A 13,353-nucleotide genomic window follows, 5' to 3' on the forward strand; every position below is an offset into this window, starting at 1 on the left:
ACAACGATGTAGCTTGATTTATGTTTTTGAGGTATCAGTCTCTGTCTATAGAGAGAGTCTCCACAGGTATATTCAAGTTTTTTTGTAATGCTAACCAAGCTAACGTGCAAATCACCAATGTAAGATGCTAAAGACGGACCCAAACTCATCATTTTGTTCCCATTTTTGTAAAATCATGGAGATGAAAATCTGGACATAACCCAGTTTTGTTACCATCTCTCGACAAAAACATAAAAAGAGAAGGTATTTTTTTTTAAAATGGCAAATTTCTTTGCAATGTACATTATCTTTCTCTGCCACCACTTACAGTCACTGTGTCAATTTGTAAAACATCTACAAGTGAATAGGCTAAAATCTTACACTTATTAACTGGCATTTTACTGAATTTCTTATTTTTAATTTAATTTTCTTATCCCCATTCCTTTATGCTCCTGTAGAGCACTTTGAATTGTGTACAAATCATGCCATACAAATAAAATTGCCTTGCCTCGCATAAAGACCCAGTCCTCTGGGCAGTGGCTTTTCTTCGAGTGGACTAAGAAAAACAATTACCAAACCTTTCCTCCCCAGACACTCTCAGGGTCAAAGGTAGAGATGGATTGAAGAGGATTAGTACTTTCATAGTGGGATTCAGAACAAACAGGCTCCGGGGGAGGCAAAGAAAAGCTCAAGGGCCGGGAGATGGGATCAAGAGAACGGGGTTCAGACTCCCGGTAAGTTCCTTTTATTGCCTCTTTGTCTCTTTTATAGTTCGTCTCCACCAAACTGTGACCCATCCCCTGTCATCCCACCGATCGAGTTCATGAGTAACACAGAGCAAGGTTGCCTGCGGGGGAGTAATTGAAGAGTTTCTAGGAAAGTGAATTAAAGCTAACCTGATTTGATTTCACATTTGCAGGCACCAGTGTCTTCCTCCCAACAATTAGGCGTGTCTGAGTTTATTTTCGTACGAAGTGAAACTCCGGAGTTAAAGCGCACTTGAACAGAAAAGGCGGCGTGGCAGTGACAGCCTGTTGTTACAGCGTCTGTCTGAGCAGGTAAGTGTGTGTCGGTCTCTCTCAGTGTGTGTCTCCCGGTACTGACCATGTGCATGGCCTCCTGGCGCTGGGGCAGCGAGGACAGCTGGGACTCGGAGTGGTACAGAGTCATTCCCTTCCTCAGGGCTCGGAGGTCACCCGGGTTGCACTGCTGCGCACACGTGGGCACGAAACGGACACGCACACACACACACACACACGCCACAAAATGACAGGAGAGATAAAAGACGTCAATGCAGAGAAACAAAAATTTACATGAAACTAAACTGTAATGCATCCTGATGGACCAAAATAATTAACTTGGGAGGGTAGAGGAAAGTGGAAAAATGCATTTAATGATTCGCAGAGATGCACCAATGAGAATAACGCCAAATTTTGATCTCTGATTTTTGTAATTATTTGAGATATAATTAACTGTAGAGAAGGACAGATCAAGTGGCAAGAGATCAGAATGGACAGTTTGTCCTTGATCAGCCCTTATTGATTATTACACGGAAGTGTGTAATATTTTTTCCTCTCATCATTGAATGCATCAGAAATGAGAACTCGTGTTCACATAGCAAAACTAACACATCAACTGAATTTTTTTCAGGGTGAAATTTTTAAAAAATGGTTCTAAACCTCCGGCATCTGATAGACGAATGGGAAATCTGGTACTTTTTGCATGTTCCCATTGGATTCAAACTACTTCCTCCATCCAAGAACCTGCTGCACATTTATTAATCTTCAGAATGTCAAATTGGAATCTGTCAAAATCAATATCTGCAGTCCAGACCTCAGAAAAAGGAGAAAAAGAGAAGCTGGTGGCGGCCAGAGAAAACCTGATTTAGCGTCGCTCACGACCAGCTTTCAAATGCTTTCTTCCCAACTTGGCTGCCATGGACTGTCATAAATTAGGTATTTGAAGTGTGTGGTACACACTTTAGTCTCAAGAGATACAAAAAAGTTGGTGAAAAAAAAAACATCTACAGCAAATGTCAAAGAAACAAAGAGAAAATTCTTGCAAAGATCTGACACAGAACCGACCCTAATATAGTCCATCAAAGAAACTGGAGCAAACTACATCTTTTGACAGAATGCTGGTTACAAAGTGCTTATCTAGAGTTTCAAAAGCTTTTTACTTTCTGTCTGAATGACTCACCGACTAGAGTTAAATGACTCAACAACAAAATTAATTATCTTAAAGTGGTCGGAGCCTGGACTAAATGAGTGGAAAAAACAGTTAAAAGGTATAAGAAATGCCAGAATGCCAGAAGGACTGGAAAACAACTCAAAAAAATCAAAAGGACTACAAAAACTAATCCGATGCCAAATTAAAAAAAAAAAGTGAGGACGATCTTGTTGCCAATTCAGTGCCACAGTGCATCAAAATCAAAGAATCTCATTAAGCATTTTGATGAATTATAGAGGTAATTATTAAAATCCAGTTAAATCAAACATTGATTGCATGTTATTTCTCAAAGACTTTATATTGCACACTTAGTATGTGGAGCATGGATCTTCACTTGATTATGAGATTATGATCAAACAACAAATTATTCTGGATAACTGGCAGCTTAAGTGGTTACAAAACCTCCTGATTTGATGAATGGCTGGTACAAAATGTCCACTGCCAGGCCTGGAAAATTTGGCAAGAAAATGACTTTTAATGTGAATGTGCAAAATGGAAAGGGGAAATTTTCCAGCACCTTCTTTAAGACTTTTAAATATAATACATTATCTAAACAAATTAAATAAACAGTGTGCTGTATTCATAAAATAAGAATCCTAAATCTAACATATACAGACGTAATGCAACCTCCTCAAAAACTAGCTGTGAGACCAAAACCATTTTTGTATCTTGTGGTCTCCCTTCCAACGCCACCTGTGCTCTACTCATCAGGTTGACATTGGCTGCTTCCTGAGCTAATGACACTTCACCCACTGAAGTGTGGGCAGGATCATTTTGTGCCCTCATGTACGGTCACAATGTACAAAAGAGGAGCGCTCTTTAGATTTTGTCCTCATTAGCAGCCCAGAGACGACCCGTTCCTGTTGGGCACCAACCAGTCCAGCTTGGCGCTGTTGGTAGGATCACGGCTCTGTGACATTTTTTATGTCACGCACGGCTGTTTCTCCCCCCTCCCGTGTGTGAAGCATGTTATTTTTTTTCATAAATCACACAAGAGAACTGGGGGCTACAGAGGTTTTTTTTTATTTTTTTTTTTATCACTGTTCAAGCAAAACACTCAGGTGCGCACTCACCTAAATTTTCCATGCGTAAACCCTTAATCGGCATTCCGTACCTCTTCTCTGCTCCGTGGCATTTCTCTAACCTTTCCTAATCTTTCCCATGGCACTGCTTGAACTACCCTTTGTAGCTTTTTGTATTCAAGCCCACAACGTTTTACTCTGGGCTCCGTCAAGAGCCTCAAAATGTCAGATGAAGAAAAGTGATAAACACATGTTACATAAAATCAAACACTTCATCTAAATCTAGTTCCATGGGAATCTTTTAAAACAAACCCAGCAGATGGATCTGGCTTTACTTCCAAGCACGCTCTGACCTTGACTATTTAGGCCAATAACGATATTCGACAGCAGAGGATAAATAAAACTCAGGGTCTTTCTTCACTCTATCCATCCATCACCGTGCTCTTGGAGGTGACAGGCTGAAGCGGAAAACATCGGCCATCTATTCCCCTCTTTGAGTTACGAAGGGCAGGAGTGATGCGGAAAGGACGGGGACAAGAAAGGTTTGATTTTTTCTTCAACCGTCTATAACTAATGAGAAGCTTGAATCACATAAGGCAGGTGCTAAGTGTGGCAAAACCAAAAAGCACAGGGACGCGCTATTTACAGGAACAATCGTGCTTGTATCTTTAAGAAAATCAGCAATCAGCTGAGGTGAGTTTTGCAGATATGGGAACTAAACTTAACCCTAAAATTTAAAAAAAGTGATACTTTTTTGTCAAAACAGAATAACAGTCAAAATGACAGAACCTGAGTCTTTTTTGAAATCTTAGACTTGTTTTCTTTCAGCTTTATACCTTACTAACGAACACATTAAGCACATAGTAATTCTGTTAGTAAATAGGTTGACAATCAGTGGCATCTAACATTCGATCCTGCAAGTTTTCTGGAGTGGAGTGTGATGATATATCTGCTCACAATACAGAGTTCCCTAGAATGAGAGGACCTCAGACTTTAGTCATAATTTGAGATATACAAGAAATCGTATATTTCTTGACAAAGAAGGGTTCCACATATCACAAATGCTGTAAGGGCCCTCGCAGATGTTAGGGCTGCCATCTGAATCTGCCGAAGCTGAAATATTTAGTCAGTGTTTTTTCCAGCAATCAAAAATGGTGAGGATGAAGAGTGAGTCTAAGTGTCCTGTGCTCCAGTTCTCTGTGAGAAAAGATAAAAAGCAATTTTTGGATGCATCTACGTTTTCCATTTTCTTACACCTGCTCTCTTTTGATTCCTTCCTCTACAGCAGTGTTTTTCAACCACTGTTCCGCGGCACACTAGTGTGCCGTGAGTGATCGTCAGGTGTGCCGTGGAAATTATTCAATTTCACTACGGTACCGTATTTTCCGGACTAAAAGCTGCTACTTTTTTCCTTAACTTTGAACCATGCGGATTGTAGCCCGCTGTGGCTTTTCTGCGGATTTTCTTCAACCACCAGGGGGCTCTCTAGCAGGAAGTGAATCATTAGAAGTCAAAATTGTAAATCAAAGAAGAACGGCTAATTTTCATTTAGAACAAGCACATGCTAGCAGCAGGTAAACGGAGAAATGTTTTCAAACTCGTATCATGCAGCTTTTAAGTTGAGGGTTGTGGATCTGGCTCTACAGGAGGGAAATAGAGCCGCTGCACTTTAGTTAGGTGTGAACGAAACCATGGTTTGACTTTGGAGACGGAGGGCTGCGTCCAGCAGATTTATTAGGACGAGGCATTCTGCTGGGTCCTAATGGAAAACCGAGAGCAGCTTCCAGTTTTTATTTTATTTTATTTTTTTTTAATTGAGGGTGCTAGTATGGTGCGCTCTATAGTCCGAAAAATACGGTAATTGGTTTTAAAAGATTTTTTGAAAATGAGTTATCTGCAAATAATGACATCTTCGAGTATCTGCTGTAGTAGTAGCAGCGGCGTAATCATGTAATTTTCTCACCACTAGATGGCAGTAGGTATAGAGCATTTTACATTAAAACTAGAATTAGTGATGCATGAATGTTACAGGTAGCGGTGAGAGCACTGAATCTAGAAAGACTGTGACGACAGTGATGGAAAAGACAGTGAAGCTCAGCAGTAGTTGGAAAGAGCACGAGTCCATTTCCCACAACATGTCTGTGTGAAGTGAGCTTCTCCAGCCTGGCTACTATAAAAACTAAAAACAGAGACAGAGATATTGAGGAAGAGCTTTGTCTTTCTTCAATTTCTGCCAGTAAATCAGATCTGTTTTCATCCAAACATGCACATGTTTCACACCAGGTGGGTAAAATATACAGATATTGACATTTTGTACATGCAACTCTTCATATTGTAACAGTGAATATGAAGTGAAATGTTTCCCAAATATTATTGCTTCTTTCAGAATAAGAATTATTTTCTGTAAATGTCAATATACAGATATTGACATTTTGTACATGCAACTCTTCATATTGTAACAGTGAATATGAAGTGAAATCTTTCCCAAATATTATTGCTTTTTTCAAAATAAGAATTATTTTCTGTATTCTGGCTATAAGATGCTTGTAGCCAGTACATCATCTGCATCATCTGTGGATTAGTTTGTAAAACACTTTGACATTTTCTACAACTTCTTTAAATTTAACACCACAGTGTTGTGGCTGTTGAGGTGTATTTTTGAAGTGGATATGTTAAGTGCAATTTGAAATAAGAAATGTAAAATGTGATAATACATTTTTGTGTTTATTTGATTCCTATTCAAGTGACTTTGATAAGAATGACTATATATAGGCGGCTACAGAGTATTTCCATTTTTAGTTAGTGGTGTGCCTCGGGATTTTTTCAATTAAAACAGTGTACCTTGACTCAAAAATGGTTGAAAAACACTGCTCTACAGTCCCTCTGACATCTCTCTGTAACTCCGGTCTGGATGGTCAACATTCTTGAATTAAGAGGCTATTGTTTTCCGTTTTAGCTGCACTCAAGTTTTAATGGGCCTGTCCCATTGTTCAGGAAGTTAGGCAATAGGTCCACTGAGTCATCAAATCCAATGCGGCATTTCCAGCTGCTCATCAAGATGACATGCAAAAGATCCAGAGATTCACCCCTCTTTTAAAGAAGTCTCCCACTTTTAAATCGCACGAGTTTCTTATCTTCGAACAGACATTTTTCTGTTATTCAGTTACACTCACACACACACACCAGTTGTCAACCATGCATAATGCATACACAGATCCACCTGTGTTGCCCCCGTACGTTCAATAATTCAGCCCACCAGACGTCTCGACAAGCAAGAACAAGCCAGTGTGGTTTACGCACCAAAGCACGATGCAGCGTTCGTTCGCCTGGGGTCAACAGTACAGAGCAGAACAGATCCAGGGACAGACAAAGGTTTTTCTAGCCATTAAAAGCCACATATGTACAGCAGAGCCTCCGGTATGAGTCATAAGTGCAACATGCAGGAGGCACATAGAGAGGACTGGACACAGAAGCAACACTTCTGTTTGTTAGAGAACAACAATCTCAGGTTGGTACATTTGACAAGGGAAGTCGATGTTCGCAACCTTCTAGATTATACCTGCTAGTTTACTCAATAAAAAGAAAACATGCTGCTTTCATACAAGAAGTGGTTTATTCAAGGTTTAGAAAGAATCTACCACTAATTTCCACGTCATATTTTTAAATGCATCTGTGCTCATAATGCCATGAAACCTATCTTTTACCACGGAATGAATGTATAAAAAGAGAATATCTTTAAAAGCAAGAAGATGTGCAAGAATTACAAATCACAAGTGGACTAAGACCACAAGTCTCTGTAGGCTCTAGAAGAAGAAGTCTTTTGGAGTGAATTAAAAACAGTGAAGTGATTCAAGTAGCTTCATTTGTTGGCGCCGCAGCTTCAACGCAAATGGACTCCCAGCTGTGGAATTAGCGCACACACTTCCAAATTGTGCATTCTGTTCCTGGGCGACAGAAATTGATGTTGATTTCTTTTTTCTTCTGCCACACTGCAAAAACAACAAAATCTTAATCGAGCAATCTTGGTTCAGTTTCTAGTACAAATATTTGACACTCGACATAAGAGAAAATCAACTTAAAAGTAATTTTCATGCAAGATATGAGCTTGTTTTAAGTCAACAATTCCTTAATATTGATGGAAAAAGTAGTTAATGTCACAAGAAAAATGTCTGCCAGTGAAACTAACATTTTTTCCATCAATATTAAGGAATTATTGACTTAAAAAAAGTGTATACATCTTGCTGAAAAGCTATTTGTAATTTAGTTTTGTCTTACTTTTGAACCTTCATTCTTTCATCTGTGTTCTCAAATATGCTGTGCCCTTTTTGGACGTGACATGGTGCTCTAGCAGACAGAGGTTTACATTTCCACTGCAGGAAAACATCTTTGCACAGCTAAAGGGAGTTAAAGAATGACGGTGCCAAGGCAGAGATCCAGTGGCAACCCTACGCAAAAAGAAGAACGCTAAAACTCACGGGCAGCGCTTCAGAAAAACTACATGCAACGCCAACTCCTTACAGTAATCTGCTAAGGTGTGGTTGCTTTTCTTAATTCCAAGAAATGTAAGCAGTGAGACACACAGAACAGGAAAATAACATTTTCTTTGGCCAGCATCCTGCTTTGTTCTACAGATTTCAGGGAGGCTCGCTCCATTCCACGTCTCTCCACTTCAGCCGGGAAAAAAAGTTGCAAATTTGCATTTACAAAATGAGTCAAGTGGATTTCCTCCACCACCTTATTAAATGAAACCGGTTTTACACGCTGTTGCACAGGTCGACTGTGTGCTGACAGACGAAGTGCTGTGAGTAATTGATGAATCACACAAATACCGCATCTTTGTCAAGGATGGGGTTTTGTTGTTCTGTTGAGCAAATCATTATGTGTATGATAAGATCAGGCGTGGATGACCTCTGCAAACCTTATCTAGCGGATGGAAGAGACTTCATATACAGTATGTCTCTTCATCAATAAGAGGCCAAAACCCACACATCCCAAAAAAACATTTGTGAGGCCGTGGCTGATTAGGGGAAGAATAAATAAAGTACTGACATCGGATCAGTCCATCCGTTAGGAAGTAGAAAGTATCAAGCTAAAAGCTGCGAAAAGTCCCATCACCAAAACATTTGCAGGAGTTAAAGGAGAGAAGCCCCAAGAGGTGGTGAGCGGCAGAGCCAACATTCAGGAAGATTTCAGAAGGTTACCTTTTTCATCTGTAACTGTGATAAGCTATAGCGGTTATGGGCCTAGAGAGAGAAAACACAACGTGAAAAGATGCATTGCGTCATTAGTTTCTGGTTGTGTAATGCAAAGACCTTGTACCTTTCCACATTTTCTCATGCTCCAGCTACAGACTTTACTGTGTTTCATGAGGGTTTTACCTGACGAACCAACAGCACAGGGCAATTGTGAAAAATGATTCGGAAGTTTTTTTGACTCACTAACTGATATAAAAACAAAGGACATTAGTCAATACCAGGGCTCCATGGAATTAGGCAAACAAAAACCTGCCATATAATTGTTGAAAATTGTGGTGGAGTTACTGATTATGGTTGCTTTAGTTCATTTATAACAATATCCCAATAACTTTGTGAGGTTTTGCAGTTTTCAGCTGAAATCAGTGATTTTTCAAGGTGACTTAGCAATTTCAATTTTATATATCATGCATGGTGGTGGCAACATCATGCTGTGGGGCAGTGTTTTTCCCCTGAAACTAAGACAGGAATTATCTATTGGACGCTACAAAGACACTAAAGATTGGGCTGGAGGTTCATCCTTCAGCAGACAATAGTACTAAAAATATAGCCATATAGTTTTAGCATAAAACATATCTGTGTTAAAAATGGCCTAATAAAAGTCAAAACCTAAAGCTAATAGAAAATCTGTTGCCAGGCTTCAAAACAGATTCCCTCCCTCCAATCCCATTGAGTTTGAGATGTTTTGCAAGGAAGAAGAGACAAGAAATGTCACTTTGTAGCTTTGCAAAGCTAGTCGAGTTATGCTAGTATGTGGCTATAACTGCAGGAAATGTTTCTCTTTTTAGAGCTTCCAATTGTGTCTCACTTGGCAACCATTTACCTTTCTGTGTTGATTTCTTTTATGAAATCTCACTAAAATGCGTTTGGGTTTTTTACATGGAAAAGGTCCACGGCTCTGAGTGAGTTACTCGCCGAATGCCAGCTAAAAATAAAAAAAGAGGAGCCTCCCATTGTTCCTTCTTCCTGCCTCACGTGGATCACCTAATTGTAACATTTAGGAACTAATATTGTGGGTCTCGTTTGGCAACGGTGACTCCAACCTACACAGGAATCTGCTGGGACGTCACTACTGAAAGAGGAGTTGGTGTAAAAAAATTAATTAATTAATTAAAAAAGAAAGGAGTGAAAGGGTTTTCAGGATGGAAAATTCAACCTCAGCTTGACTGTCTGCAGTCTGGCTGGCATTCAAACGAGCTGCTGCACGTCATAAAACCTTCTGATGAAATGATAATGCTCGTCTCTATCTTTTAATGACATCTATCCCAATAATTAATGATTGTCCTTTGAATGTTGCAAACTTTCATCCCCCGTCCTGAAGGGCTAATTAGTGCCTGGGTTTTTTAGTGCAGTGTGGATATACACACTCCTCTGGAGACTGACATGTGACCTCCTGGTGAACCACACTGCTGTGCCCCCCCGCCCCCCTCCACCTCCTCACTCTTTCATGCTCCACACATTTAATCCTCTGAATTTTTTTTGGGGGGGGGAGTCACCACGAGGTCAACGTTGGAGGAGAAAGATTTGGTGGATAAAGTTTTACTCAGTCACTGTCACTTAAAGCTTTCCCATCTTTTTTTTTTTTTTCCTCTTCCTCTCATCTTTCTTCCACTTCCCCCGCTTCTATAACAGCTGGGGCTAAGATCGCTGCTCGCAACTGCAGATTACAGGCTCTCTATGAATTAAACATTGGTACACATATTCTGCAGCTAACAAGCCTCGGCCCGTTGTGAGGGGACGTATTCGCAGAGGCATCGGGCGAGAGCGTTATGTCATCGCAGCCGCCGATCACACGTTTTGGGATAAGTTTTGGCGAAATCCTGACGGGGTTTGTAGGGTAGATTTTGTGTGTTTGCGTCTCACCTGAGAGAGGAGCTTGTTGTTGTCGTCCTCAAGTATCCGGACCTTTGTCTCCAGCTGCCTGATGTAGTTGGAGGAGGAATCTGAAAACGAGACGGAGGAGAAGCGATTAGCATTTCAAAGACCTGGAGCGGAAACGAGAGGCAGACAGGCGGGCCAGTGGGGCAGAAAGAGGTTGATGCACGAATAAGACTTATAAAAACTAAAACAACAACAAGAAAAGTCTTTCTGCAAGAGTGCTCTCCAAATGGTTCAGTCTAAGATTCAAAAAACAAAAAACAAACAAAAAAACAAAAAAAAACAGAGAGTTGACCTTTTAGTTTCAAAATAGCTCAACTTGAATTAAACAGACTTTGACTTTTCCCCCAGTCCACCCGTTACTATATTCCACCACTCAGCCGGCTTAAAAAGGGATACTTAACTTTTTCTGTTTTTGAAATATTATATATTGTCATGCCATTAGAACCAACGCAGTATCAAAACTGACTCAAAACTAAGGTGACTGGACCTTATGAACCATTTGTTCCAGCTCTTATTTTATATAGTGATCAAATTACGTTCTATGGTGCAGAAGCAACAAATGATCATATGTTCCATATTTAATTTGGATTTAAAATACATAAGAATCTAGAAAAAGACTTAATGCCACACTAATTCTACACAAAGAGCTTTTCTGAGGAGTCAATTATAATGTATTACACATTTTAAATCGAGTTAACTGCAGGGTCTGCAATGAATCACAATTAATCATGCAATGACAAAATAATCATTGTTGAATAAATAGACAAATGAGCTCAACAGCAAAGATATTTATTGTTTTAAATCTGTTGTTTAGGTTATTGACCCATATCAACAAACTATGTAAAGTGCTATTCAGTTCAAAAACACTTTAGTAAACACAAAGGAAAGTAAGATGTTTGTCATGGCACTGATTTCCTCTCCATGCGACTGGCAAAGAGCAATCCAATCAGTACCCTATAGGCCTTTTTCAGCTTCCTGCGACCACTTCCTTACAATCCTAGTGTTATAGTCATGCAACTATCGAGAGTTTCAGGAATCCCTGATGGGTCAATATTTGTAACCCATGTTTATTTCTATTTGGTTGCCATTAGTTACGTGTTTTCGGAGGAGAAGGGGAGTGAAGGGGACTGGCCTGTGGCATTTGATTGGTGACGGGATAGTGATGCTGCGCACGGTGTTTAACTGAAGCAGAGAAGCATAATCACTGGTGCAGTTACGTTTTCATGGTGTTAAAAGGCTGGGGAATTAATATCTGTAAACATTGCTCATTAGTCATAATAGCTACACTACTGGATTTTCATATTGGTGCATCTCCTACTTCTTACTCATTGATCTGCTATTTGATCAGCTGTTGAGTCTTAAGCAAAAACGAACAAGAATGAAAAAGGTCAAGTTTTCTCAAACAAAACTACATAAAACCTCTCATTATACATTTATTCTGTTTTCGATCTCATTCCGTCTTTCAGCCCTTAAAAAAAACAAAAAACAAAACCATTCAAGTTGGAAAAGATTTAATGTCTTTTTGCAGCTGTTAGCCATTTGTTGTGCAGTCTATGAGCCAAATAAACTTAATGCAGCCTGACATGAACAAACATTTACTCTTTTTTCTGCTGAACCAGAGCCTTTGAGTGGCCCGCATGTCTTTTGTACTGCTTGTTAAATATCAAAAAGACAGAATTATCGCACAACCGGGGTCCTCCTTACGTAGCAGCACTCTGTGCTAACCTGGATCAGGTTTACCAAGTTCAAGCTGGAGGATACGAGCCATGTGAGGGAGAGGTGCAGTTTGACTCGGCAGGCGGCACAGAGCCCGCTGTCTAAAAGGTTTGTTTAATTTATTGAGATAAAAGCCGAGTCACGAGGAGGCGCACACTTCTGCAACTCACACACACGCTTACATACACACACACAAAGCTTCATTTCACTCTGTTTACGAAGTGGGCCTGCAGTGGGACAGAGAGGGCACACTCATGCAACAAAGTGACGACAAATGTTATCCATCAGTGAGGTGAGATAGACATTATATACCAAGCATGAGTCAGAATTAATATGTTTTTATTTTCCTACTGCAAGTAGACGTGCACCAATTTATCGACTTATGGGCGCCAATTTTGTTAATGTTGGGAGATTGGTGATCGGATACTTACATGTGAAGCTGATCTTATCTACCTTGGCAAAGGTCTAAAAATCAATCACTCTTGGATCGGTCAAAATTGGTTGGCCGGTGAGGGTTTCTAAAAAATCAGTAATCGACAATCGGCCAGAAAACTGCAGTCGGTGCACCCCCGATGTGAAAGAAATACAATATGGTCGTCTCAAAATCTTACGACAAAATGAATTAGGCATGAAGAAAATAGTCTCGTCTCCTGCATCTTGCTAAAATATTCGCACCCCACACATCCTGAAGCCTTCAAAGATTTTTGTTGGTATTTTATCTTATTGACTGTCAAGTGGAAGGAAAAAGAAACCAAACTCTTTTACCAGAACAAATGACTTTGCCTTTTAAGTTTTAATTTGTTGGGTAAAGACTTATGTACTTATGTTTGATGGGGTTAAAAGTCTTTTGAGGTTGCTTATGAAGCAATTGCAATTCTTGACAATTCTTCTTTGTGAAGTAACACGAGCTCACTCAGACTGGATTGAGAACGTCCATCTTCAAAGTCTTGCTTTTGGTTCTCAAATACATTTGGTCCACACTTTGACTAGGCCATTCTAAGCTATTGCATTTAGTCCTGAGAGTCAAAGCAGAAAACCTTTGGCTTTTTACGGAGAGTCAGTGCAGCTTGGCAACCAAAGGCTGGACACCTACAGCAGGAGGTTAGACTGCCCAGAGCTGGTAATCCTCTCTAACTGCCTTGTGACCCTCTAATCTGCAGTCATCTGCTGGCCTGACCTGCAGCCAGATCTCAAGCCGATTAGGACAGAGGCTCCTCGGTCTTCAGTCATCACCAGCACGCTCACACAACAACGGGGAGGACTCTGAAAGACGG

The 13,353-nt window shown here is 40.1% G+C and overlaps 1 protein-coding gene across 4 annotated transcripts in view; it reads right to left on the bottom strand.

Annotated features, from left to right (window-relative positions):
- The window catches only part of ccdc85cb (coiled-coil domain containing 85C, b), a 51,515-nt gene that overhangs the window by 5,814 nt on the left and 32,348 nt on the right, over positions 1 to 13,353 (bottom strand). Inside the window, exons 2-4 of one of the 4 annotated variants that reach the window (XM_008398241.2) lie at positions 10,346 to 10,425; positions 8,432 to 8,473; positions 1,084 to 1,188 (exon numbers count right to left, since the gene is read on the bottom strand). In XM_008398241.2, coding sequence (XP_008396463.1) covers positions 1,084 to 1,188; positions 8,432 to 8,473; positions 10,346 to 10,425 — 227 coding nt within the window. Of the gene's footprint in view, positions 1 to 1,083; positions 1,189 to 6,103; positions 7,220 to 8,431; positions 8,474 to 10,345; positions 10,426 to 13,353 lie in introns of those variants that run through there. The other 3 variants (XM_008398246.2, XM_008398244.2, XM_008398243.2) reach the window with 3 other exon arrangements.

This window comes from Poecilia reticulata, linkage group LG21, assembly GCF_000633615.1.
Source record: "Poecilia reticulata strain Guanapo linkage group LG21, Guppy_female_1.0+MT, whole genome shotgun sequence".
Taxonomy (NCBI): Eukaryota; Metazoa; Chordata; class Actinopteri; order Cyprinodontiformes; family Poeciliidae; genus Poecilia; species Poecilia reticulata.